The sequence below is a fragment of the Cibotium barometz genome, chromosome 31, assembly GCF_041138505.1.
Source record: "Cibotium barometz isolate CiBa-2024 chromosome 31, ASM4113850v1, whole genome shotgun sequence".
Lineage (NCBI taxonomy): Eukaryota > Viridiplantae > Streptophyta > Polypodiopsida > Cyatheales > Cibotiaceae > Cibotium > Cibotium barometz.
Window position 1 is genome coordinate 22,863,495 of NC_141076.1, and position 21,937 is coordinate 22,885,431.

General features: G+C 46.8%; 1 protein-coding gene across 4 annotated transcripts in view; it reads left to right on the forward strand.

The window, feature by feature from the left end:
* TERT (telomerase reverse transcriptase) overlaps positions 1 to 21,937 on the forward strand; it is a 79,948-nt gene that overhangs the window by 35,531 nt on the left and 22,480 nt on the right. For all 4 annotated transcript variants that reach the window (XM_086824885.1, XM_086824886.1, XM_086824888.1 and 1 more), the window contains one exon: positions 5,593 to 6,272. In XM_086824885.1, coding sequence (XP_086681011.1) covers positions 5,593 to 6,272 — 680 coding nt within the window. The remainder of the gene's footprint in view (positions 1 to 5,592; positions 6,273 to 21,937) is intronic.

Below are 21,937 nucleotides of genomic sequence, written 5' to 3' on the forward strand. Positions count from 1 at the left end.
CATATCTTTGCTCCTCTATATGAAGCAGATCGTCTGGAAGAGGGCCTCTACTAGCATAGGAGGTGCAGCAAACTCCACTCGGACAATGTCATGTGGGACGGAGGGTTTTCTACGGATCATCCGTGAGAGCATGAGAATCTGAGGCCTCTCTATCTGAGACCATGTGGAGGTGGCGAGCCCAGGTGCCCAAATTGCTGTAGCATACATCAAAGCAGGGGTGACTAGTGTGTCAAACAACCACCCCTTCGTGCGAGGCTCTTGGAAGTATGCCTAGTGACACTGTCTCTCTAGCATGGCCAGAGCTGCATACCCTCGTGTGAGTCTATCCGTGGCTGCCTGTGCCATAGTAAATCTTCCTGGCGGAGTTGCAAATGTAATCCCCAAGTACACATATGAGTCTACCACCTCTCTTTGTCCTCCTGCTAGTGTGAAGATGGCCTGTCTCGTCGAACCGGCCCTGAGGTGTGGAAAATCATGACCTTGGTTTTCCCAAGGTTCACTGTAAGTCCCCTCTGTGTGCAAAAGTCATCGAGTGCATGGAGATGATGCTGTAGTCCCATTTGCGACTCAGAGACCAAAATAATATCATCTGCATATAGCTTAATGTGGACTGTGGTACCTGAGATGTCTACCCGTCCCCACCACCGTGAACAATGAAGTCAGGCACCTCATCAATGTATAGCCCAAATAGTGTAGGAGAGAGTGGGCATCCTTGCTTCACACCTATGGTGCTAGCAATAACATCAGAGGCATCGTATGCGCCGGAGGACTTGCTCATATAAAGCATAGATGCCCCAAACCATCCCCAATGACTGGAGGCGCTGGAAGAGTCTCTCTCGTGGCACCGTGTCAAATGCTTTGCGGAAATCCACAAAGCAGCAGTATAATCTCCTCTCCCGCGCCCTAGCCTGCGACATCTCAGAGTGAATATATGGTCAATAGTGGAGAAAGCTCGTCGGAATCCAGCCTGCCCTGGTGCTCGCAGTCCCTTCTTTTCTGCATATGAGCTCAACTCTGCCTCGAGCACTGCGCCATAAATTTTGGCCAATGTATGACCAATCATAATAGTCTTGTAGTTGTTGGGGTCTAGCATGTCTCCCACTTTGTGGAGAGGCATGATGGTGTGCATAGTCCACTCAGCAGGTAGGCCCTCCACTAGTGCCCTATTAAAGAGGTGAGCAACAAAGGGTGCCAGTGTGTCATCTGCATAAATAAGATGCTCACTCTGTATACCTGTGTGGTCAGCCGATCTCCCATGCCGTAACTGGCGGATAGCTGTCTCTACCATCAAGGCGGTAAAGAAAGTAGAGGTGGTAGGGCAGGGCTCCTGTGGTTGTGGTATGGGCGGTTGCTGAGGGATATGGTAGAGGCTCTTTGCATATGTGCGCCATGTGTGTGGATCCTCAATCGGGGTACGAGGGCGAGGCTCTCTCATACATGCAGTGGCTGTATCTCTGCTCAAGAGTAGGTGGTATATATCCCAGTATTGTGCCTCCTCATATGCACGCCTCTTATGGCATGTGAGGGTCCTTATCTGTCGGCTCGCCTGCCTCTGTGTAATGGTCCCCAGTGCTCTCTGGGCACGGAGGTGTCTATATAGCTCTCTGCACTCATCATCATACCACCGATTCTGGGACATGCTCCCAGATCTATCTGTGTGTGCGATGTGTGTATGATGGGGGAGGCTGCGGGTGGCGGCCGTATGTAGTAGAGATGATAGCAGAGTGGTGAGTGTGTCTAGAGGTGACAGGGGATCCATCTGGAGTAGCCCGTCATATACATGATGCTCATATATGTCTGCTAGGTCATGGGTGAAGTAGAAAGTGGTATGCGATGCCTGTGTGGGCTGTGTGGGTGCTGGTGTGGAGCTTGCCAGTGACAGCAAGAGGTACGTGTGATCCGCACCAATAGGACAGGGGGGATCGTGAAAGATGTCACTACCTGTGTGGTCTCCATGGACCCCATGATGTAGTCCACTGTGCTACCCTCCCTGATCGTGGAAAGCATGTCAGTGCTCCTAAATCCTGCCACTGTCTCATCCCGTTATAAATAACGAGATGGTGTCGGGCTCCCAACTCAAGTAAGTGATGACATATCTGGTGTTATCCGGCCCCATGTCCTCTGACACCCTGCAAGCTCCCGTGTCCTCCACCTCTAGTGTGTCACCTCGGGGTGCTTGAAATCATAAATGTCGCATTGTCGGCTCTGTGTCCGTGCATTGAAGTCTCCCATAAGGAGGACTTCCCCCAGATTGGAGTAGTGTATGATCTCATTTGAAAGGGCTGCATATGGTGATTCTCCCAATGGCCTTGTGTCCTCCTCCTCCTCTCTACTCTCCTCCTCTGCTGTCATGGCATATCTCGATCCTCTAGGAGAGAAGTAGCATAGAGCAATGTATAACACCCTGTCTGCCGAGAGCTGCAGTCTGATCCACATGTATCTAGCCTCTTGGTCACGTGCTACTACCTATAGGCGCTCATGTAGCTCTCGCCTGAAGAGTACCGCTATACATCCAGATCCTCTCGATGTGCTCTGCCGTGTGGTCCCCCTGTGTGTAGACTTCCATTGATAACCCTCTACTTTGGGTAGCCCCCTCTCTGGGCTCTGGTGCGTCTCTGTAAGTAAAACGGGAAGGGATGCAGATGCACTTTGTGCAATCATTATCAATGTGGAAGACAGTGTGCTAACGATGGTTCAACACGTCTCCACAGTAACAAAAGCATTGGCTATTTGCAAAATTATAGTTATATGAGACTCCGAATCCATCGAGGATTTAGAATCTTGAAAATCAGCTTCAACAGGAGAAGCCGCATGAGAGAAAAGCAATGGAGTTGTTTATTACTAGAATCAAAGAGTTTTGAGACTAGATGGCTGCATTGGCATGAGTATGCCATCTCCGACACTCGCTTTTCAGTGTCCACAGGTATTGGCAGAGCTAAGTATGACAGTTTCATCACATGTTGGAGTGTTGGTGTTAGGCCTCTATTTGAGGAGTCCAGCTCTTTACTCTAGGATGAGAAAATGTGGATGCAGAGTTGTGCCAATGGTGACCATGCTTCCTCCGCTAATACCAATAAGAAGAAGGGTAAAGATTCAATCTCTTCAGGTAAGAAAAAATGACAATTTAAAAAACAAGGAAGAATCTAGTCGTGTTGTTAAAACTAGAGTTGCTTTTGGCCCAAGTTGTGTAGTGAAATAGCCAATGTAGTAGTGTATGATGATTCTTGGTTCATCGACAATGGGGCTTCTAAGCACATGACCAGCCACAAAGATTGGTATTTCTTTCTTAAGCCTGTTGGACATGACATCATGGTGGCAGCGAGAAACGATGCAAAGTGACCTATCAAAGGTATAGCTACTATCTTATTTATGTCTAAAGAAGGTTATGAAAACACTCTCACAAATGTTCTTTGGGTCTCTGATATGAAGAAGAACCTTGTGTCTATCTCATCCTTATCAATTGCGGTTCATTTTGACTGGATTGGGGTTGTCATTCTCAATAGCAATGACAAGGTTGTTGCCAGGGTATTTGAAGAAACGACTTGTTTGAATTTTCAATGTTTGTAGCCCAAACAGGTGTGGAAAGTAGCAAACTATAACACGGGAGGTATGGACATCTTCGTATGTAGACTTTGTTAGAAATACAGAAAAATAAGCTAGCTGAGTATTTACCACCATTTTTGAATAGTCCAAATTTATGTGTGTGAAGCTTCAAGTCATCCATTATGATATTTGTGGAAAGATGAGTGCTCATTGTTTTTCTCTTTGATTGATGATTACAGTAGGAAGATTTGGGTGCATTTTTGTAAGGAAAAATCTTAGGCTTATGAAAAATTTAGGGAATAGCTAGCATCAGTTGGAATATAGATAGAGACCAGGTCGAAGCAACTCAAGACAACATGCTTGAAAATTTTTGGGTGTAAATGTTTTGTACATATTTCAAACTCTCATAGGACCAAATTGGATACAAAAGTCAAAGATGCATCTTCTTGGGTTAGAGCATGGAGTTAAAGGGTTGTTGTCTCTATGACCTTTATGCAAACCCTAAACGTGGTATTCTGGGATCAACCACGTCTGATGGAGTAGGATGTTCCCTGCACTTCATGATGTAATGAGAGAAATTATCTAAGTATCACAACCTCCACCTACAACATGCCTTCCTTCCATTCACATGGAGGATAGCTCACATTGTGGATGAGATGTGATATAGGAAGCTGGTTGGGACCTCATGCAATGTTAGGTCAGACATCAATTTTGCTGTTGGTGTTTTAAAAAGATTCTCTTATTAGCCTCAAGAGAACCATATGTCAGTGTTGAAATACATTCGAGGTACCCTAGAGTACAACATCACCTATGTTGTGGGCAAGACTCTCACTAGATTTTGTAACTCAAATTGGGTGAGCGATTTGGATAAGGGGATTCAAAAGATATAGAAGTGGTGCAAAAGCTGTCTACAACGTTGCAATGTAACAACCAGAGTTGAATATCTTTTGCTTAGAATCTTGTGCGATGTGGCAACCAGAGTTGCATAGCCTTTGCTGAGAAACTTGTGTTTCATGCTATTGAGATTCAGTATCACTTTTGTGTCCAAGCTCATTATGTTCGGAGAGCTCAACATGATATGCTGCCCTTCTACAAAGAATTTTGGAGACATCTTCACAAAGGCTATTAGTAGGGACCACATAGAGAGGCATCTTCATTGACCCAGTGCCAGACCATAGAGGGGGTGGGGGGGGGTGGGGGGTTATTGGATATGAACACTCCACCCTCATTGTGTAATGTCGGGCTCTGGCTAGCTCATGTATGTATGGCCTCCACTATGAGGAGAATCCATTGTTCAGCAGTTTGGACGCTTATCCACATGGGAAGGTGGCCCAGAATAGCAGCAGGTGTAGAGACGGCTTAGATAGATATATTACCAAATCAAAGTTTTGTCTTGTGAAAGAGCCTACTTCTTGTGAGTGTTATTTGCATACACTATTGTAAACTTGTATCCTCTTACACCCCCGACTCCTGCTGGGAACTGATCAGCAGCACTGTAGCATGGCAGATGTGGAGAGCGTGGTGTTGGGAGATTATTGAGGTCATGCCATCTTTTCCAGAAGAGGTCGTTCATGCCATATTAACCGACACCATCCATACTCTCCAGGGTCATTGGGAGCATATACTGGGAATCTTTGAGAGGCGTGGATCCCAGAACGTCTTCTGTTTATGGACAGGGTGGCATCTTCAAGCACTACCAGCCCCAGGGTGGGTTCTTCCCCACCGTCGGCCTGGCCCCTTTTCTCAGTTTTAGTTTCTTTCTAAGAGCGACCAGGTGTGGAGGGAACCCCGAGCCCCTCCATTTCAGTTATTGCCTCTATATGAGGGTTATGATTTGGGCTTCGTAGATGTTAACCAAAAAGAGGATCTTGTTTTGATGGTTGTATGCACTTTTATTATAGTCTAAGATCCATGTATGAATTAGCAAACACCAATGTTTCTTTCCTTTTGCAATGGCACATAAAAGCTCTTTGTTGGATTGTAGTGGCATGTTTCTGTGATCTGCCGTTGGTGTCCATGAGACTGAGTAAATAACTGTTTGTTTTTCAGGAATTTCTGACAGAAAGGATGCCACAAAAAAGAATTGTGAAACTTTGAGACTGAATGCTAAACACAGCATAGAGCTAGGATCGGTTGGTGGAGATGCTCACTTGGATGTGAAAAGCAAACAATGTATCAGCAATTCTTCAATTATTCGTCACGAGATTTTCAATCATCCAAAAAAACGTCGCAGACCTTATAGCTGGCAGCGGCGCAAAGCTCGGAAAGTGCATATTGAACAAGGTCAGCAAGAGGGGGGTTCCGATTTGGCAAAAGGTTACAAGAGTGGAGTGCTTTTGCAGGAAAGCAGAACTATGGTGGGAGCTTCAGAATCAACGCATGCAAGTGCTCTGGATGATGTAGAAAAATGTTCTGTCACTCAGGGAGAGATGATGAATTTTCCCACAAGTTTGGGAACTGAGGCTGACATTTTGCAAGGCTCTCAGAGCAAGGATATTTCTTTCTTTACTTTTGAGGTGGTAGGCCTGAGAAAGTCCAGTTCATGTGACGAAATGAAGGATGCAAGGCTAACCATGCGTCCGCTTGATCACTTATTGCAACAAAATTTTGTCTGCTGTACTGCTGCAACTAATGCACAGCAGGATAATATAACCAAGGACAAGGAGGAACAGGCGACAGCTGGCTTCACGGAGAGTCCCTTATTCTCAAAGCTCAATTCTGAATTGAAGGTCATTTTACCTGTACTAAAAAGTTGTTTATAAAAAAAATGTTGACTTGTGTAAACCCTAATTATGTTCGTTACATTTGTAAATGTCTGCGTAATTGATGATTCAATTTGTTTTGCATACTCCAGCAAACTCTACATCTTTCAAAATACATTTATCTGATGTTAATTTGCAAAGAAGTATATCATTAAGTTGTGTAATTCAACGTGGAGGAATGCTGTCTGCAAAATCTACAGTTGTTCTCAGTATCCAAAGCTTTTTCAGGAAGTGGAGTTTTGGAAATGTGGACGTGCCAATGACAGAAACTTGACGCAAGCTGGAGCAGTCTCCCCCCCCCTTCCCCAACATACACACACACATTTGTGAACGTGAGCCTCCTCTGGATTACTTCTGCCCACCTTCACCCTCTCCCTCCCGCCCCTTGTTCTGCGCACTGCCCCCCGTGCACTGCCTTCCGCCGCCTGCCCGCCCTGCTTCCTGTGCGTCCCTGTTTTCAGTCTGCCCACTCCTTTGTGCCTCTGTTTTCCGCCCATCTGCCCCTGCTTCTGTGCGCCCTTGCCTCCATTTCGCCCTGCCTCCTTCTTTGATTCCCACCTGCCGCCCTTCCTCTCGGCCTTCTCACACCTCTATGTTGCCTCCTCTTTCCCTCCTTGAGCTCCCCCTTTGCCTTGCCTTCTCCTCGTGTCCCTGCTTTGCTTCCTCCCCTGTAGTGCTTCTCCTCAGCATGTTTTTTTTTTTTGCACTTGGGCTTTTTTCTTTTGGCCGGTGTCGGCTTCAGTCGGTCTCCACCCCGTTAGGAGGACTCCATGGCGGCTGCTCCGTCATCCCCGACCGAGGCCACCGCCCCAGCCTCTTCTCCAAAGCAGACCTCCAGCTCCTAGCATCTACAATAGTCTCCCTCGAAGCCTCAACGTTGGTTTGCAAGATTGTGGGTAGCCGTCTAGCACGCAATCAGCTTAGGGCCTCATGCTTCAGCTGAATCCGGTTGTGTTGTGCTTGGCCCGTGCGTTTTTCGCATGTTGGCAGCACGGTTTTGATCCCGCCTCTGACCCTCTAGCTGGAGTATCTGGATTCCCGGTCACAATCTGTTTTCCAGGCCTTAGGAAGGAGTACCTTGGACTTCACCCAATCTTTCAAAGCACTAGAGGGAGCTTTACTATGATACCGTAAGTGATACCATCATATAAAAGATATATGATCGAATTGCTCCCAATAAGGAACTTTGAAGAAACTCCTATTTTCAAATTCCAGGCCAGCACGTGCCAAGGTGGCGTGGAGAGTATCATTTAGCCTCGACACAAGGGCGGCGTGGGCATTATTGATCCTTCTATGCAAAGCAGAGCCCTTCTGAGCAAGCTAATCATCAGAGGCCTCCTCCCAAGCGGTGAGCCCTGGAAGGACTTTCTCATGGCTCGCATCTATGCCCGCACTCCAGTTCTTGGCGGTCCTTCGTCCCTGAGCCCGAGATGGATCCTCACAGGGATGGAGGACTTGCAGCCTGAGCCCAGCCTTTGAGGACCGATTTGTGACCAATCTCTTCCAAGCCTGGGACCACATTCGTTTTGCTCTTCACCAATCTTCCCCAGCCCTAGACGAGGAGAGACTTCGTCAGCCTCTGGTTTGGAACCCCTTGATAACCCTTCCTAGTGGACACATGCTAGGCTCCCGTCCTCATGTCTCATGGGGTGCATTGAAGGAGGGGCCAAGCCAATCTCTTGGAGTGGCTCACCTTCAGGCAGCTTCCGCTAGAGGCTCAGGAGAGTGGAGCCTAGTTGGGTTCTGAGGCATAGACAAGCTCACCCTCGACATCGACTCCTCCATCCCTCTCGAGTGCTGGTCCAAGATTTGCCTCCCCTTGAGTGGGCAGGGATTTATACCAGACATTATATCACGATGGCAGTTCATGTTGGAGATGGAAGCACCCTCATGACTTTCTCTATAGGACTACAACAGATCGAGCTGATCCTCCCCCCCCCCCCCCCCCCCCCGCCCCCCCTCGACAGAGGATTCACCCCTGACCAACGTGGCTAGAGAAAGGTTGTGGAGATTATGGTTATGGGAGGGCCTACCACGGATGTGGCTATAGTGGGACCCGATGAGTGGCAGTGGCACGTTCCCTTCGCCCCCGAGGATGCCCCTAACATCCCCTTCTTTGAGTACACAGTCGGTTTGGGTCGCAGGATTCATAGGCTAGAGGTTGATAGTACGCCAGCGGCAACGTTACATTGGTAGACTCAGGGCATCCCCATGCATTTCCTTAGTGATTTTTTGAAACAGCTGTGGGATAGCTTCCGGCCATGGAAGATTACTCTTTCCTTTGGCAGATAGCTCATAGGAGCTTGGCACTGGGCACGTGGGTGGCAGTTGGAGGCCGGCCAGCTATCACGTGCACCCATGCACTGTGGTACATGGTGACAAACTGGCTCATCAACAGTGCAAGAACATGTATAAAAGTAGTACCTTTTGGGATATTTTGTCGTATGCCGTGACCCCTTTGTGAGCCCCAATTTGGATATGTTAGGCACGTGCTACGCAGGTCAGTCTCCCAGCCATAGAGGTCTGTCAGGTCAGTCCTCTTAACCCACTTTGGAGAATTCAGCAAATGATCACCATGTAGGTGCATGTAGAATCTAGATGTCAACTTTAGGAGTAGAATGCATCATAGGCATATTAGTTGGTGTAAGCCCAATGGAGCATGCAGTGACAGATGCAACCACGTGTGCGAGAGAGAAAGATAGAGAGAGAGAAGGGGGAGAGAGAGAGAGAGATGGGAATAGGGGTTTCACACAGTACACCACGCTAAGCGGGGAACAGGCCCCGCCGCCTCTTTAGGAATTTATTTCAGGAACAATCCGCGGGCTTTTCTAAGCCAGGACCAATACACAAATGAATACAATATCACACAAAAAGGTCGATGTCGAGGTTGGGCTGAGGTCGATGTCGAGGCACAAGATAATTGATGCCGAGCTCACCACGAGGATGACCCACAAGAGTCTTACACTGGGCTAGTACCAAAATCCCTTGTTTGATGTTTCCAAATATCCACAAAGTAGTCCCCTTCTTCTCAGGGTTCCAAAGAAACTGATGGTGGTGGAACTCTTGGTGACAGGTGCTGATACCTGTGTCTTCAGAAGATAGCAAACAGTATACAAAATTTGTATACTGGACGGAGGCGATACAACCGTACTCAGGAAGGAGGCAATGCTCATACAATGGCGTCAAAGCGGTTGTTAGAGTGCTGGCAGTACTTCTGACAGAAGTGGTGCTAGTGGTTGCATGCAGACTGGGCAGCAGGCGGCGTCTGATGGCGTAGGCGTACAAGCAATGCCCAGAGATGATACGAGTGCTACAGGCTATGCACAGGGCAACAACAGGCGAGGAGGCGCAGCCAAGCAGTAGGCGGCGCAGTTGCAGGTGGAGACGGCGTTGCTGGACAGAATGCTGCAGGCGGTGGCACTTTTGGCAGAGGCGGAGATGGTGCTGGTGATGGCAATGCAGCACAGAAAGGCAGCGCTGCTGGGTAGAGTGTTGCAATTCAGATGGCGGCGCAAGCAAAGGCGGCAGCAACCGGCGGAGTGCCGGCTGATGGGGGCACTGTAGGGGCGCAGCGACGGCAGACTCCACAAAGCAAAGGCGCAAGGTGGAGGAGTGCGCTGATGGGGGCACTGTAGGGGCGGAGTGCCGGCTGAGGAGGGTGCTGCAGGGGCGGAGCGCTGGCTGAGGAGGGCGCTGCAGGGGCGGAGCAGCGGTTGATGTTGGTGCTGCAAGGGTGGTTGCCATCGGTGGAGGTGGAGAAAATAGGTGGCGTGAGGAAAGGAGAGGGTGGGGCGATGATCCTTCACGAATTCTCCCTCGAGTTTCTCACGAGTTCTATGTCTCACCAAGAGGATACATGTTTCTTATATACTTGATGGGGGTCCCTGCTTTTGCCACACTTTGCTTTTGTTTTATTTTCTTGCTTTTGCTTTGCCTCCTTACTTTTAATTTAATAATAGTCAAAGTTCTTGATTTATGCTTTTAGAATCTTCAGGGCCTTGCTTTTTGGCCTTGGAGTAGCTTTTTGAAAAAGCGGCTTTCAGCTTTTTGATCCAATTCGATGCCCTCTTTCCAATGGTGCCCTCAGCTTTTGTTCAACAAAGTTTGACTTTTGATTTTTCTTGCTTTTTGACCAAGACGGGTGCTTTTTCCAATTCCAACTTTAAGAACCCTGTTTCCATGTGTCCATCATCATGTCCATGCGTCCAGGCATGAGTTCTATCATGTGAAAAGAGCATAGAGGACCAAATAGTTACAGTTGGACTCATGTAGTAGGGACCAGCCCTAAGGCCAGCCCCGAGGAGTGGGCAGCCTTGCAAGGGGTAGGTAATGCCCCTAGCCACCCCCTAGGCACGAGTCAATAGGCTTATGGGCTTGGGCAAGCAGTCGGCCAAGGCTAAGTGGCCTGGATAGCAGTCGGCCAGGGGCACACTGCAGTCGGCCAGCAACCAGTAAAGTCCATGCAGCAAATCAAGCATTAAATGCTAATTAAAACAAGTCGTGGCAGAAATAAACAGGCCGACAGTCCCTTCTGACAGCTGATCAGTTCCTTGAGTCCATATAAAAAGGCAAGCCATCATCAGTCCCAAAAATCATCAGAATCAAGTCAGAGTTATCAAGCAGTACAGTCAAGCATGTGTGGATTAGCCTCAGCCTTTGCATACTTACAGCCACTCTTGTGCTTTCAGCCCAAGGCAAAAGAAGCTCAGGCTCTTCAAGAGATCTCAACACACCAACCCTCAGTCTACTCGTGCTTGTAGGGATGAAGGGAGGGGAAGGGGGGGGGGGAGCTTTAGTGGGTAATTTGGGACCCCATCTAGTGTCGTCTCGACTACGTCTTTCAGATTCATGTATGTTGTTTAAAAGATTGCTAAAGACTGACTAAACTCAAGTTTAAAGAAGACCTTGTTGTTTCACACGCCCCTAGCTTGGTGTATGCTACATTGGTATTAGAGCTTGGGACCTGATTCAACCAAACAACCTAGGGTGAGAGAATCCGCTGGTAAAGCTAAGATCGGAAAAACCACTTGCCCATCCACCATGGCATCAAACTCCGAAGACATCACTAAAAAAGAACCATTCGAAGAAACGCTTCTGCAAAAAGAAGACGAAGACAACTAGAAGTTAAAGGAGCAAATAAGGCAACTCCAGATTCAACTCGAAAGAGTCCAAATGGAAAAAAAACTGGCAGAATCACAAGCAACCTTGGCCTAGCAAGAGACAGCCAAAGATCAAAGTTCCACAGTGGTGTCGATGGACGACTGAAAAAGGAGAGCAAGACCGTGAAGCAAGACTAGCCGAACAGCTGGCAGAGAAAGCCAAACGCAAGGCCAAAGAGGAGCGACTGTTGGCAGAGCTCGTAGCGACGAGTGACACGCTTGAGAAGACTTGAGGAACTATTTCCAACAAACACTTCGGATTCTGGCAACTTCCTTCCACCCTTCTCAGTGCTCCACAGCTCCAGTCATAGCCTCGCCAACAGTTATCGGTGCCTCATCGAACTTCACCAAGTACGATGGCAAATGCGACAATTCGGTTGTGATCCAATTTATTCACTAGTTTGTTGCTCACTTTCCACTCTCCAAGATCACAAATACCCTAAGACAAAGGCCATCTAGAAGCTCCACACCTCACAGGTGATGCAGTCACTTGGTGGCAACATTGGTCCCTTTTGCACATAGATTCTTACATTGGCTTACTGGACTATGATTGGGACACCTTTGTGTCCGATCTGAAGACCAGGTTTCTACCTCCACAGTACATGACGAATCTTGAAGATCTACAAACTCACCGAGAGCGGTTCCCCTGTGCTCACCTACTCCAGCAAAGTGATCACATCAGCTCAACAGTTGGGGAAGTCCGAGGAGGAGAAGCTAAAGTAGTTCATTCGGGGATTCGATCCAAACATTGGGTTCCCCGTTCGAAATTTTGAACCCCAGACTTATTATAGGGCTTTGAATCTTGCGTAGAACCATGACATAATGCTCAATGGAGGAAAGCCCAAGACCACTCCAGTCACCTCCAAACCTCAGCAGCAGACACAGACCACCTAGCAAAACCACGTGTCTACCCAACAGGCAGGTAACGGGGCACCCAACAACAAGGACCAGAAGAAGAAGGGCCAGAATAGCTCTTCTATGGGGAAGGAGGGACAGGATGGACCCAAGAAGACCCTTGAAGAAAAGATCAGGGAGGGCCTTTCCGGAGGATTCTCACCTGAGATGAGGAGCGGTACTTCAAAGAGAACCGTTGTTTTTTCTACCACGACATGGGACATGCAAAGAAGGATTGTACCAAATGGTAAGCGAAAAAAGGCAAACAACTAGCCTCTACAGTGGCTACCGCCACAGGTGTACCACCCCCTACCTCAACCACCAATGCTGTTCAGCTTTTGTCCACTTGGAATGCGGTACCCACAGTGGTATTCAATGATAAGCAAGAGGGCGGAGTTGAGTAGCTTCAGAAAGGTCCTATCAAAGCTTATGACACAATGAAGGGGCAACAATTTGTTGTTCTCTTTGAAAAGATGCCAGCTCTCCGCAGTTGAAATGTGCCCTAGTGCCATATCATTTGGACGTGGATGGGTTCACTCTCGACCTACGTACCCATATCACCCAGAAAGCTCAATAGTTTGCCTTCACTGTCCAGAAAGCTCAGCTTCAGAGGGATTTCATTGTCTCGCCCCTCCTCAAGTGCGACATGATCCTAGGGATTCAGTGGTTCTGCCAATATGCGCCCATTCCTGATTGGAGGTAGGAGTCCTTCACGATCGTCGAAGATTTGCTTGAGCCTACTATCATTCGTAGGGATCGGCGCATTCATGGTGTTTCGCTCATTTCCCACCTCCAAGCTAGTAGAGCTATTAGAAAGGGAGCTGAGTGTGCGATGATCTATGTTCGCTCACAACAAATATCTACATCCACTGTGACTCCATTATAACCACAGATGATAGGACTCCTCCATCAGTTTCAAGACATCATGTTGAGGGATGATCTTCCGCCTGGACTCCCACCCTCTCGTCTTGAAGACCATCGTATTGATTTGGTCCCTAGAGGTGAGCCACCCAGTAAGTTTCCGTATCGTCTTTCCAAGGCAGTTGAAGCTGAGTTGGAGAAGCAACTATCGCAGTTGCTTAGGTTTGCTTTCATCAGGCCTTCATCCTCTTCATTTGTTGCACCAATTCTTTTTGTACAGAAGAAAGATAAGACCGCATGTCTCTGCGTGGATTACCGAGCCTTGAACAAGTTGACAATCGAGAATAAGTTCCCTATGCCAAGGATAGAGTACATCCTTGAAAGACTCAACGGTGCTAAGTACTTCACCAAGATCGACCTCAAAAGTGACTACCATCAAATTAGAATCTTCGAAGCCGATATCCCAAAGACGGCCTTTCGAACAGAACGAGATCATTACGAAATCGTGGTCATGCCTTTTGGTTTGACAAATGCACCGGCGACATTCAACAAGACGATGTCTCAAGTCTTCACCATACTCATTGGTATGTCTATTCATTTTTTTGGATGACATTCTTATTTTTTCTATCATTGTAGAACAGAACGAGAAGGATGTGTAGAAGGTCTTGTAGATTCTGTGAGACAACGAACTCTACGTGAACGCAAAGAAGAGCATATGTGGAGTTCAAGAAGTCTACTACCTGCGCTATGTGATCGGTTCCGACGGAATTCGCCTTGACCCTGAGAAGATAAAGGCAATCCTCGATTGGGATCTTCGGAAGACGACCCAAGAGATACGATCCTTTGTGGGCCTTTGCCAAGCGTATAGCTCGCGTATGGACGGTTTTCTAACCTTTGAGCACCATTGACAGATTTGCTCAAGGGAGTGAAAACTAGAAGACAAAAGGTTTTAGTCACAAGTAAGGCTTTAGAGGCGTTCTTTGCTCTGCAAAAGGCAGCTTCCGAAGCACCAGTCCTTAAACTCGCATCATGGAATGATCCCTTCGAGGTGATCACCGATGCTAGTAATCTCACCATTGAGGCAGTATTGCAACAAGAAGGAAGACCCGTGGCGTATTACAATAGGAAGTTAAATGATGCAAAAAAGAACTATTAAGTCTATGACAAAGAGTTGCTAGGGGTTATCATAGCCTTGAAAGAGTGGAAACCTTTTCTTTATGGAAGGGAATTTACTGTGAAGATAGACCACCAGGCCTTGAAGTGGTTGCAGACTATGCCAAGTGCCCAGTGGAGCGATAGACAGCACCGGTGGAGTCACTTGTTCGAACAGTTTGGCGGAATGATTGAGTATATACCAGGTAAGCACAACCCTGTAGCAGATGCTGTGTGTTGCAAAGGTAGTATTTAGACAGTACAGGAGTCCACTGTGTCGGAGATACAAGGAAAAGAATTAGATAGTATGAAGACACAGTATGCAGATTGTCCAGAATTTGGAACTCCTTACAGTATGGCCTTTGACTTAGAACCGGCCATTATCCCATTCAAGACGGTTAGCTCTTTTACAAGGGTCCGTTATGTGTCCTCAGGGAGAAGAGACCGGCACTCCTCCATGATGCCCATGATTCACTTGGTGGTGGTCATTACGGGATCAATAGTAGTTTAGAGAAGTTAGAAAGATTGTTTTATTGGCCAAAGATGCATAGGCATGTATACAACTATGTTTTCACAGTCTGCAGTCGGCTAGCAACTAGTGAAGTCCACGTAGAAAGTCAAGCTTTAAATTCTAACTAAAACAGGTCGTGGCAGAAATAAATAGTCCGACAGCCCCTTCTGATAGCCGATCAGTCCCTTGAGTCCATATAAAAAGGCAAGCCATCATAAGTATCATCAGAATCAAATTAGAGTTATCAAGCAATACAATCAAGCATGTGTGCATAGGCCTCAGCCTTTGCATACTTACAGCCACTCTCTTGTGCTTTCAGCCCAAGGCAAAAGAAGCATAAGCTCTTCAAGAGATCTCAACACACCAACCCTCAGTCTTGGGTATCCTCTTCGAAGATAGCTTCCTACAGCTTATGCACAAGTTTGCCCTGCGTTTGGTCGCTTTGTCCTTGCGTTCGGCGGTCAGTCGGTGAGTTTGTTTGCTCAGTCTTGTGGACACAGTTTCAGCTTGTATTTAGTTCTCCAGAAGAAGAAATAAAGCAAATACTCCTACTTGCCCCGCGCGCACGCGCGCGGGGGGGGGGGGGGGGTGTTGTGTGCGGGCGCTTTAGTGGGTAATTTGGGACCCCATCTGGTGTCGTCTCGCGATTTCATCTTTCAGATTCATGTATGCTGTTTAAAGGATAGCTAAAGACTCACTAAACTCTAGTTGAAAGAAGGCATCATTGTTTCACACGGTCCTAGCTTGGCATATGCTACACCAGCTTTGTTCGAGATGTGGACACCCTCTGGAGTCTTAGTGGCATTGCCTTTGGGATTGTCCCAAGGTGTAACATGTTTTTTTGTAGATCCTCCATACCTTCACTTGAAACCGGCCTCTGGTAGAAACCAAAGTGCGGTAGACTAGCAGTCACCCTTCCACTTGTAGTCCAGATGTGAAAACAAAAATGATTGGAGCTAGAGTGCCCCAAATCTGAAAATAAAATGACACCTGTTGGCCCCAAAGCTTGGTGCCCCTTGCGGTATTTCTTTATTCAATTTCAAAAATATGTGAGGCTGAGTACAACAAAATCAGCCAAGAGAATACACCTGTATGTCCAATCTGACAGCCCACAATACCTCTTAGCACAGAGGATTCACACACACAGATCTGTGTCTCAAAACAACACTCTGTGCCTCCCTCTGATCAGCCAAGATCATTTAGCAGGGCAGCCATGAACATACATCTGGCATATCTCATGCACATGGTTCAACATCTCAACGCAAACATACATTCACTGTTCAATCTCTGTCTCCACCCTTTTCAATCTGCCATACCCCTCCTCTCACAAGGGGCCAGATAGCTCAAATCTGCAACAGACATAAGCCAATGGAAAGAGAGATAGGAGAACAAATTCAGAGCTTACCAAAATCAGCTCGTGGATCTGCACCGGAGGAAGTGGTTGTACCAGTCTGTACTTGCACACTTGTTTCAACAACTCTACTTCACACGTGTGGGTGTACCTGTCTGTACCTTTCTCTCTGCATCCACCTCATTACTATACTAGACTGTACAGACCTTAAAATCTGCACCGTACCAATCCGTACAGCCTCTGCACACGTGTGTGAATCTGTTCGTACAGAACTGTACGGACAGTTCTGCTGTCGCCTGAGTGTACTGGTGCGCCTGCTCCTGCTGTACCCGACTGTACCTGATGGTACAGTTCTGTACCTACTGCACTGCCACCTGTCAGCAGTCGTACAGATTCCTGTACCTGCTATCCGTAGTACGGTTGTATCTGCAGTACAGCCTCTGTCAGAGCCCACAGTTCCGCCTGTACCTGCTCAGCCTATCAGCGCCGCCTGCACCAACAATGTAACCTGCAGCAGAATAGACAGCCGTCAGTCCTGCAGCAGCCGTACACATGCACACGTGGACTGTACGGGCAGGTCTGCACAGTAAACAGCAGCAAGAACCAGCAAAAACAGCAGTCGACTTGTTCCCTCTTGCTCTCCACGCTTGCCACTAGCACGTATGCTACACGCCTTTCCAAAAAGAAGAGAGAGAATGAAGTGAGAGAGGCATGTACTCCAAAAGTGGAGTTGCCCCCTCTCCATATTAATCCTAGGGCCCCAACTTTAATAATTATTAAAGTTCCCTAGGGGCCACTAAGGCCTAGGGGCAACCACACTTAAAACATTAAAATTTTAATGTTCTAGTTCCCCCCTTCACACCTAGGGATGTCCACACATCATTATCTCTGTCCGGGCACCCCACATGTGAATCATTTGATATTTTGACTCAGCAACCACCATGCCCACACTTGTGCTGTTCCATTTTCACAGGGCCATGACATACCCCCCTCTTGAAAAATGGCAAGCGTCCTCGATTGCATTCTGGTGATACAACAAAATATCCAAAGTGAAATATACAATATGGCAAGATCAGCGTCCCAATCTCTCTAAGCCATGCACATGTTCAACATTCACTGCAAACCAATGGCGTAGTAGTAGTTCAAGTTGTATACCACTGTGAACCATACACAACCACAACATCCCATGTGACTAGTACACATATATCATAGAAGTCCCATAAACAGATGTACTGTCAGCCATCAGTACCTTCGGGTGAGATAAAAGCTGCACCAAGCGACCTCTAGATGTCATCTGAGCTTGTCTGTATCAAGGGAGTGGAGGTGCTACCCCCCTCTTGAGCATCAGGCAATGCTCCAAACCCATGCTCTGCTGAACCTGAATGAGCCACAACAAGAGTCGGCTCTAACTCAAAGGCATCGAGATAAAAACTGCACCAAGCGACCTCTAGATGTCATCTAAGCCTGTCTGTATCAAGGGGGTGGAGGTGCTACCCCCCTCTTGAGCATCAGGCAATGCTCCAAACCCATGCTTTGCTGAACCTGAATGAGCCACAACAAGAGTCGGCTCTAACTCAAAGGCATCGAGATAAAGCTGCAAAACCTGAGGTGAACCTGTTAAGTCACCTTCCTCCATCCACTTCGCATCCATCGGTGAATAGTTCTTGAACTTCACAAGATAGCGACGGGAAACTTTAACTCGTACCTTTCTTTCCTTATGTGCCAGTATCTGCTTCTGGAATAAGAACCTCATCAAGTTCCTCAACTTCCGGCTGAGCCTCATCTGATACATCCTCAGGCACATCCCCACGGAAAGGTCTAAGGAGACTCACATGAAAAGCATTGTGAATCCTCCAGTGATCTGGTAGCTTCAAGCGATAGGCTACCTCACCAATCTTTTCTAATACTTGAAAAGGCCCATAATATCGCATGCTCAACTTAGGGAATAAGCGCTCTTTACCCTTCATCTTCTTGAGTCTAGCCTTTTCAAAGCGCAAAAGAACCCAATCACCCAATGAAAACTCTAAATCACGTCTCTGACGGTCTGCGGCTTTCTTTTGCTTCTGCTGAGTTTTCTGGAGTGCCAACTTAACTCTCCGATAAGCTTCATCCATATTTTCCACATACTGATCAGCCTCAAAGATCTTATCCTTTGTATGAAAAATGGGTGGTACCTTCTTCCCTCCTCCTACAATCTCAAAAGGCGCCTTGCCTGTCGAGGTATGTACAGTGTTGTTATATTCAAACTCCACCAAAGGAAGATACTTTTCCCATTGTTGCTTGTGCTTTGACACATAACACTTGAGAAGATCCAACACTGTAGAGTTAGCCTCTTCTGACTGACCATCTGTTTGTGGATGAAATGACGATGATACTTGAGAGTTGTACCCATGTTATCAAACAACCCTCTCCAGAACAAACTCGTCATCCGTGGATCACGGTCACTAATGATAGACGTAGGCAAGCCATGATACTTGAAGATGTTCGCCATGAACAACTTTGATCGTCTTATGCACGGGAATGAAATGAGCCTGCTTACTGAAACTGCATATGATAGTCCAAATGCCATCATTGTCCGTTTGTGTCCGTGGAAGATCAAATATAAAATCCATGGCAATGCTCTCCCAAGGTCTATCTGGAATAGGTAATGGCTGTAATAACCCTGGTGTCTTTTGACGGTCAAACTTTACCTTCTGACATACGATGCATTGCCTCACAAAGCCATCAACATCTCTTCTCAAGGTTGGCCAATCAAAAAAAGTCTCCACTGCTTTTACCGTGGCGTCAATACCTCTATGACCTGCATACGGTGGAGCATGACTTTCAATCATAACCTTGAGTCGCAATGGCCTGGTAACACACAGTCTGCCATGCATCAATAAAAACCCATCTCTGAGAGTGTAATGCTCATGCCGCTGACCCTCAGACATCTGATCATACAATCTTTCAAAATCCTCATCATGGGCATACTGCTCTTTCATTTCATCAAGCTCATGATGATAAGCAAGTGAAACTGCAGAGACCTGTGGCTTGCGTGACAAAGCATCTGCCACTACATTCTTTTTGCCTTCCACATGCACAATCTGGAAGTGAAACATAGACAAAAAGTTTGCCCAACGCATATGCTTCTCTGAAAGCTTAGTGTGCGTGAGGAAATAACGCAAGGTCTGATGATTTGTTTGCACAGTGAAATCAATCCCAAGCAAGTAGTGTTTCCATGTAGAAAGAGCGTGAATTACAGCCAACATCTCTTTCTCATAAACCTGTAAATGCTTCTCGGCATCTTGCAATATTCTACTCTCATAGACTATCACATGTCCCTCTTGCATGAGAACTGCACCAATGCTACTTCCGCATGCATCACATTGGACAACAAAAGCCTTTCGGAGGTCCGGTAACACCAATACTGGATCCGAAGTAAGCTTTTCTTTGAGCTTTTTGAATGCTGTAATTTCCCGATCAGCCCATCTAAACGGAGTTGCCTTCTTTGTCAAGGCATGATGAGGCGAAGCAATTTCAGCAAAGTACCGTATGTACCGCCTATAATAGGAACACAATCCTAGAAAGCTGCGTACATCATGCACGATCCTCAAATCTGGCCAATTAAGAATTGCTTCCACCTTTACTGGATCCATACGGACTCCATGCTTAGACACAATATGTCCCAAGAAATGTATCTCTTGCAAGAAAAACTCACTCTTCTTGCCATTAACAACCAGTCTATGGTTCCTGAGTTCTGCAAACACAATGGCCAAATGCCTTCTATGCTCTTCCGCAGTTTGTGAATGCACAATCATATCATCAAAGAATGTGCCCACAAACGCTCTCTGAGGCGTGAAAATCTTGTCTATCATTCTGTTAAATGTGGCAGGTGCATTTGTCAAACCAAAGGGCATAACCAAAAACTCATACAATCCAGACGTGGTTCGGAATGCTGTCTTATGCACATCCTCGGGTCTAATACGTATCTGATGATACCCACTTTTCAAGTCAATGCGACTAAAGACTGTGGAGCCCTGTAAGCGGTCCAAAATGTCATCGATCCTCGGTATGGGGAATCGATTCTTGATGGTGTTCTTGTTCAGCGCCCTGTAGTCAATACACATGCGCCAAGAACCATCCTTCTTTTGCACTAAGAGTACAGGTGAGCAAAAGGGTGATGAGCTAGGCTGTATCAACCCTTTATTCAAAAGCTCTTGCACCTGACTCATAATCTCTTCCTGTGTTGGGCTGCACTAACACGGTACGGCGGTCTATTTGGTGGAGTACTACTAGGAATTAGATCAATGGCATGATCTTCTGGCCTCTCAGGAGGAAGTTCTCTTGCTGGCAATGACACTCGGAAAAACAATCTTGAAACCCACATAAGAAATCAGTCCTGTCCTTATCTAACATAGACAAATTAGACTTAGACTCATCATCTTGTGCATCCTTTACATAAATCAAGTACGCAGAAAGATACTTTTTCATTACTGATGAAATTGCCAAAGCAGATACAATAGGAACAGATTCCCCTTTGAGTTTCACATCCAATACATGTTCTTTCCCTCTATGAGTCAAAGTGATTTTCCTATTGTATGTATCCACCACCGCATGTACTCTGTGGCACCATGGCATACCCAACAAAAAATCACAGCCATCAAGTGGCATGATGAAGAACTCTTCGCTGTCCACATAACCCTGCAAATGAAGCCGAAGCTTCCCAATGATAGGAGTAACGGGTTCTGCATACCCTGGACAAGCCATGTTAGCCTCATATAACGGCCCCATCTCCTCTGCACGAATCCCCAATCAGCCAGCCAAATCTGGTGAAATGAAGTTGGCTCTAGCACCTGTGTCAAAGAATATCAAGGCATTCTGATCTCTCACTTTGCCCCATGCCCTGCACAACTCTGTCTCTTCACCACCTGGCCGTTCCCCCACAAGATCAGGAACTAACCCTACAGAAGGTTTTGGTTTCTTTGACTTGGGCTCTCCTTTATTGTCAGAGTCCTTTTGGGACTTTCTCTTGGGACAATTAAATGACATATTTCCCTCTTCAGTACAGTAAAAACATTTCCGAGCATCTCTCAAAGCCTGTCTTTCCTCAGAAGTCCTCTTGGGCATTGGCAACTTCTTATACCTCGTCTCTGAAGACCCTTTAGCATCACGAGAGGCATGCCCAGATTTTTCAGCTTTCTTGCTGGAGTTCTTACTGCCTTTAAACCCAGATGAACCTCCAGTGAGTAATGCATTAGCTATCATAGCATTCTCTATCATCTGTGACATGTTCGTTACTCGAGTCTTGATACAATAATCTCGCACCTCTTTGGGCAGCCCACAACAATACTTCTCTACCTGCTCAGACAATGGCACTGCACGGTAAGAAGTCACTGGGAGTAAAGCTTCCCAAAACTTCTTGTTATAATCTTCCAAATTTTCATATTTTGAAGCATCCAACTTGTGCTATGCAGCCATAACATCCACCTCAAATGTAGATGTGAGCCATACGGAAGAGAAAACCTGTTTAAACTGTACCCAAGTAGTGGGTGCTATGCCCTGCAAAAGAAGAGTAGACCACCACTGCAAAGCATTACCCTTGAGAAAAGTGGCAGCTTTCCTCACCTTAGAGGACTCTGTGTAATTCCCACCAGAAAAAGCAGCATCAAACTGCTGTAAAAAGGTAAGTGCTTTCAATTTATCTTTGGCTCCGCTGAATGTATCA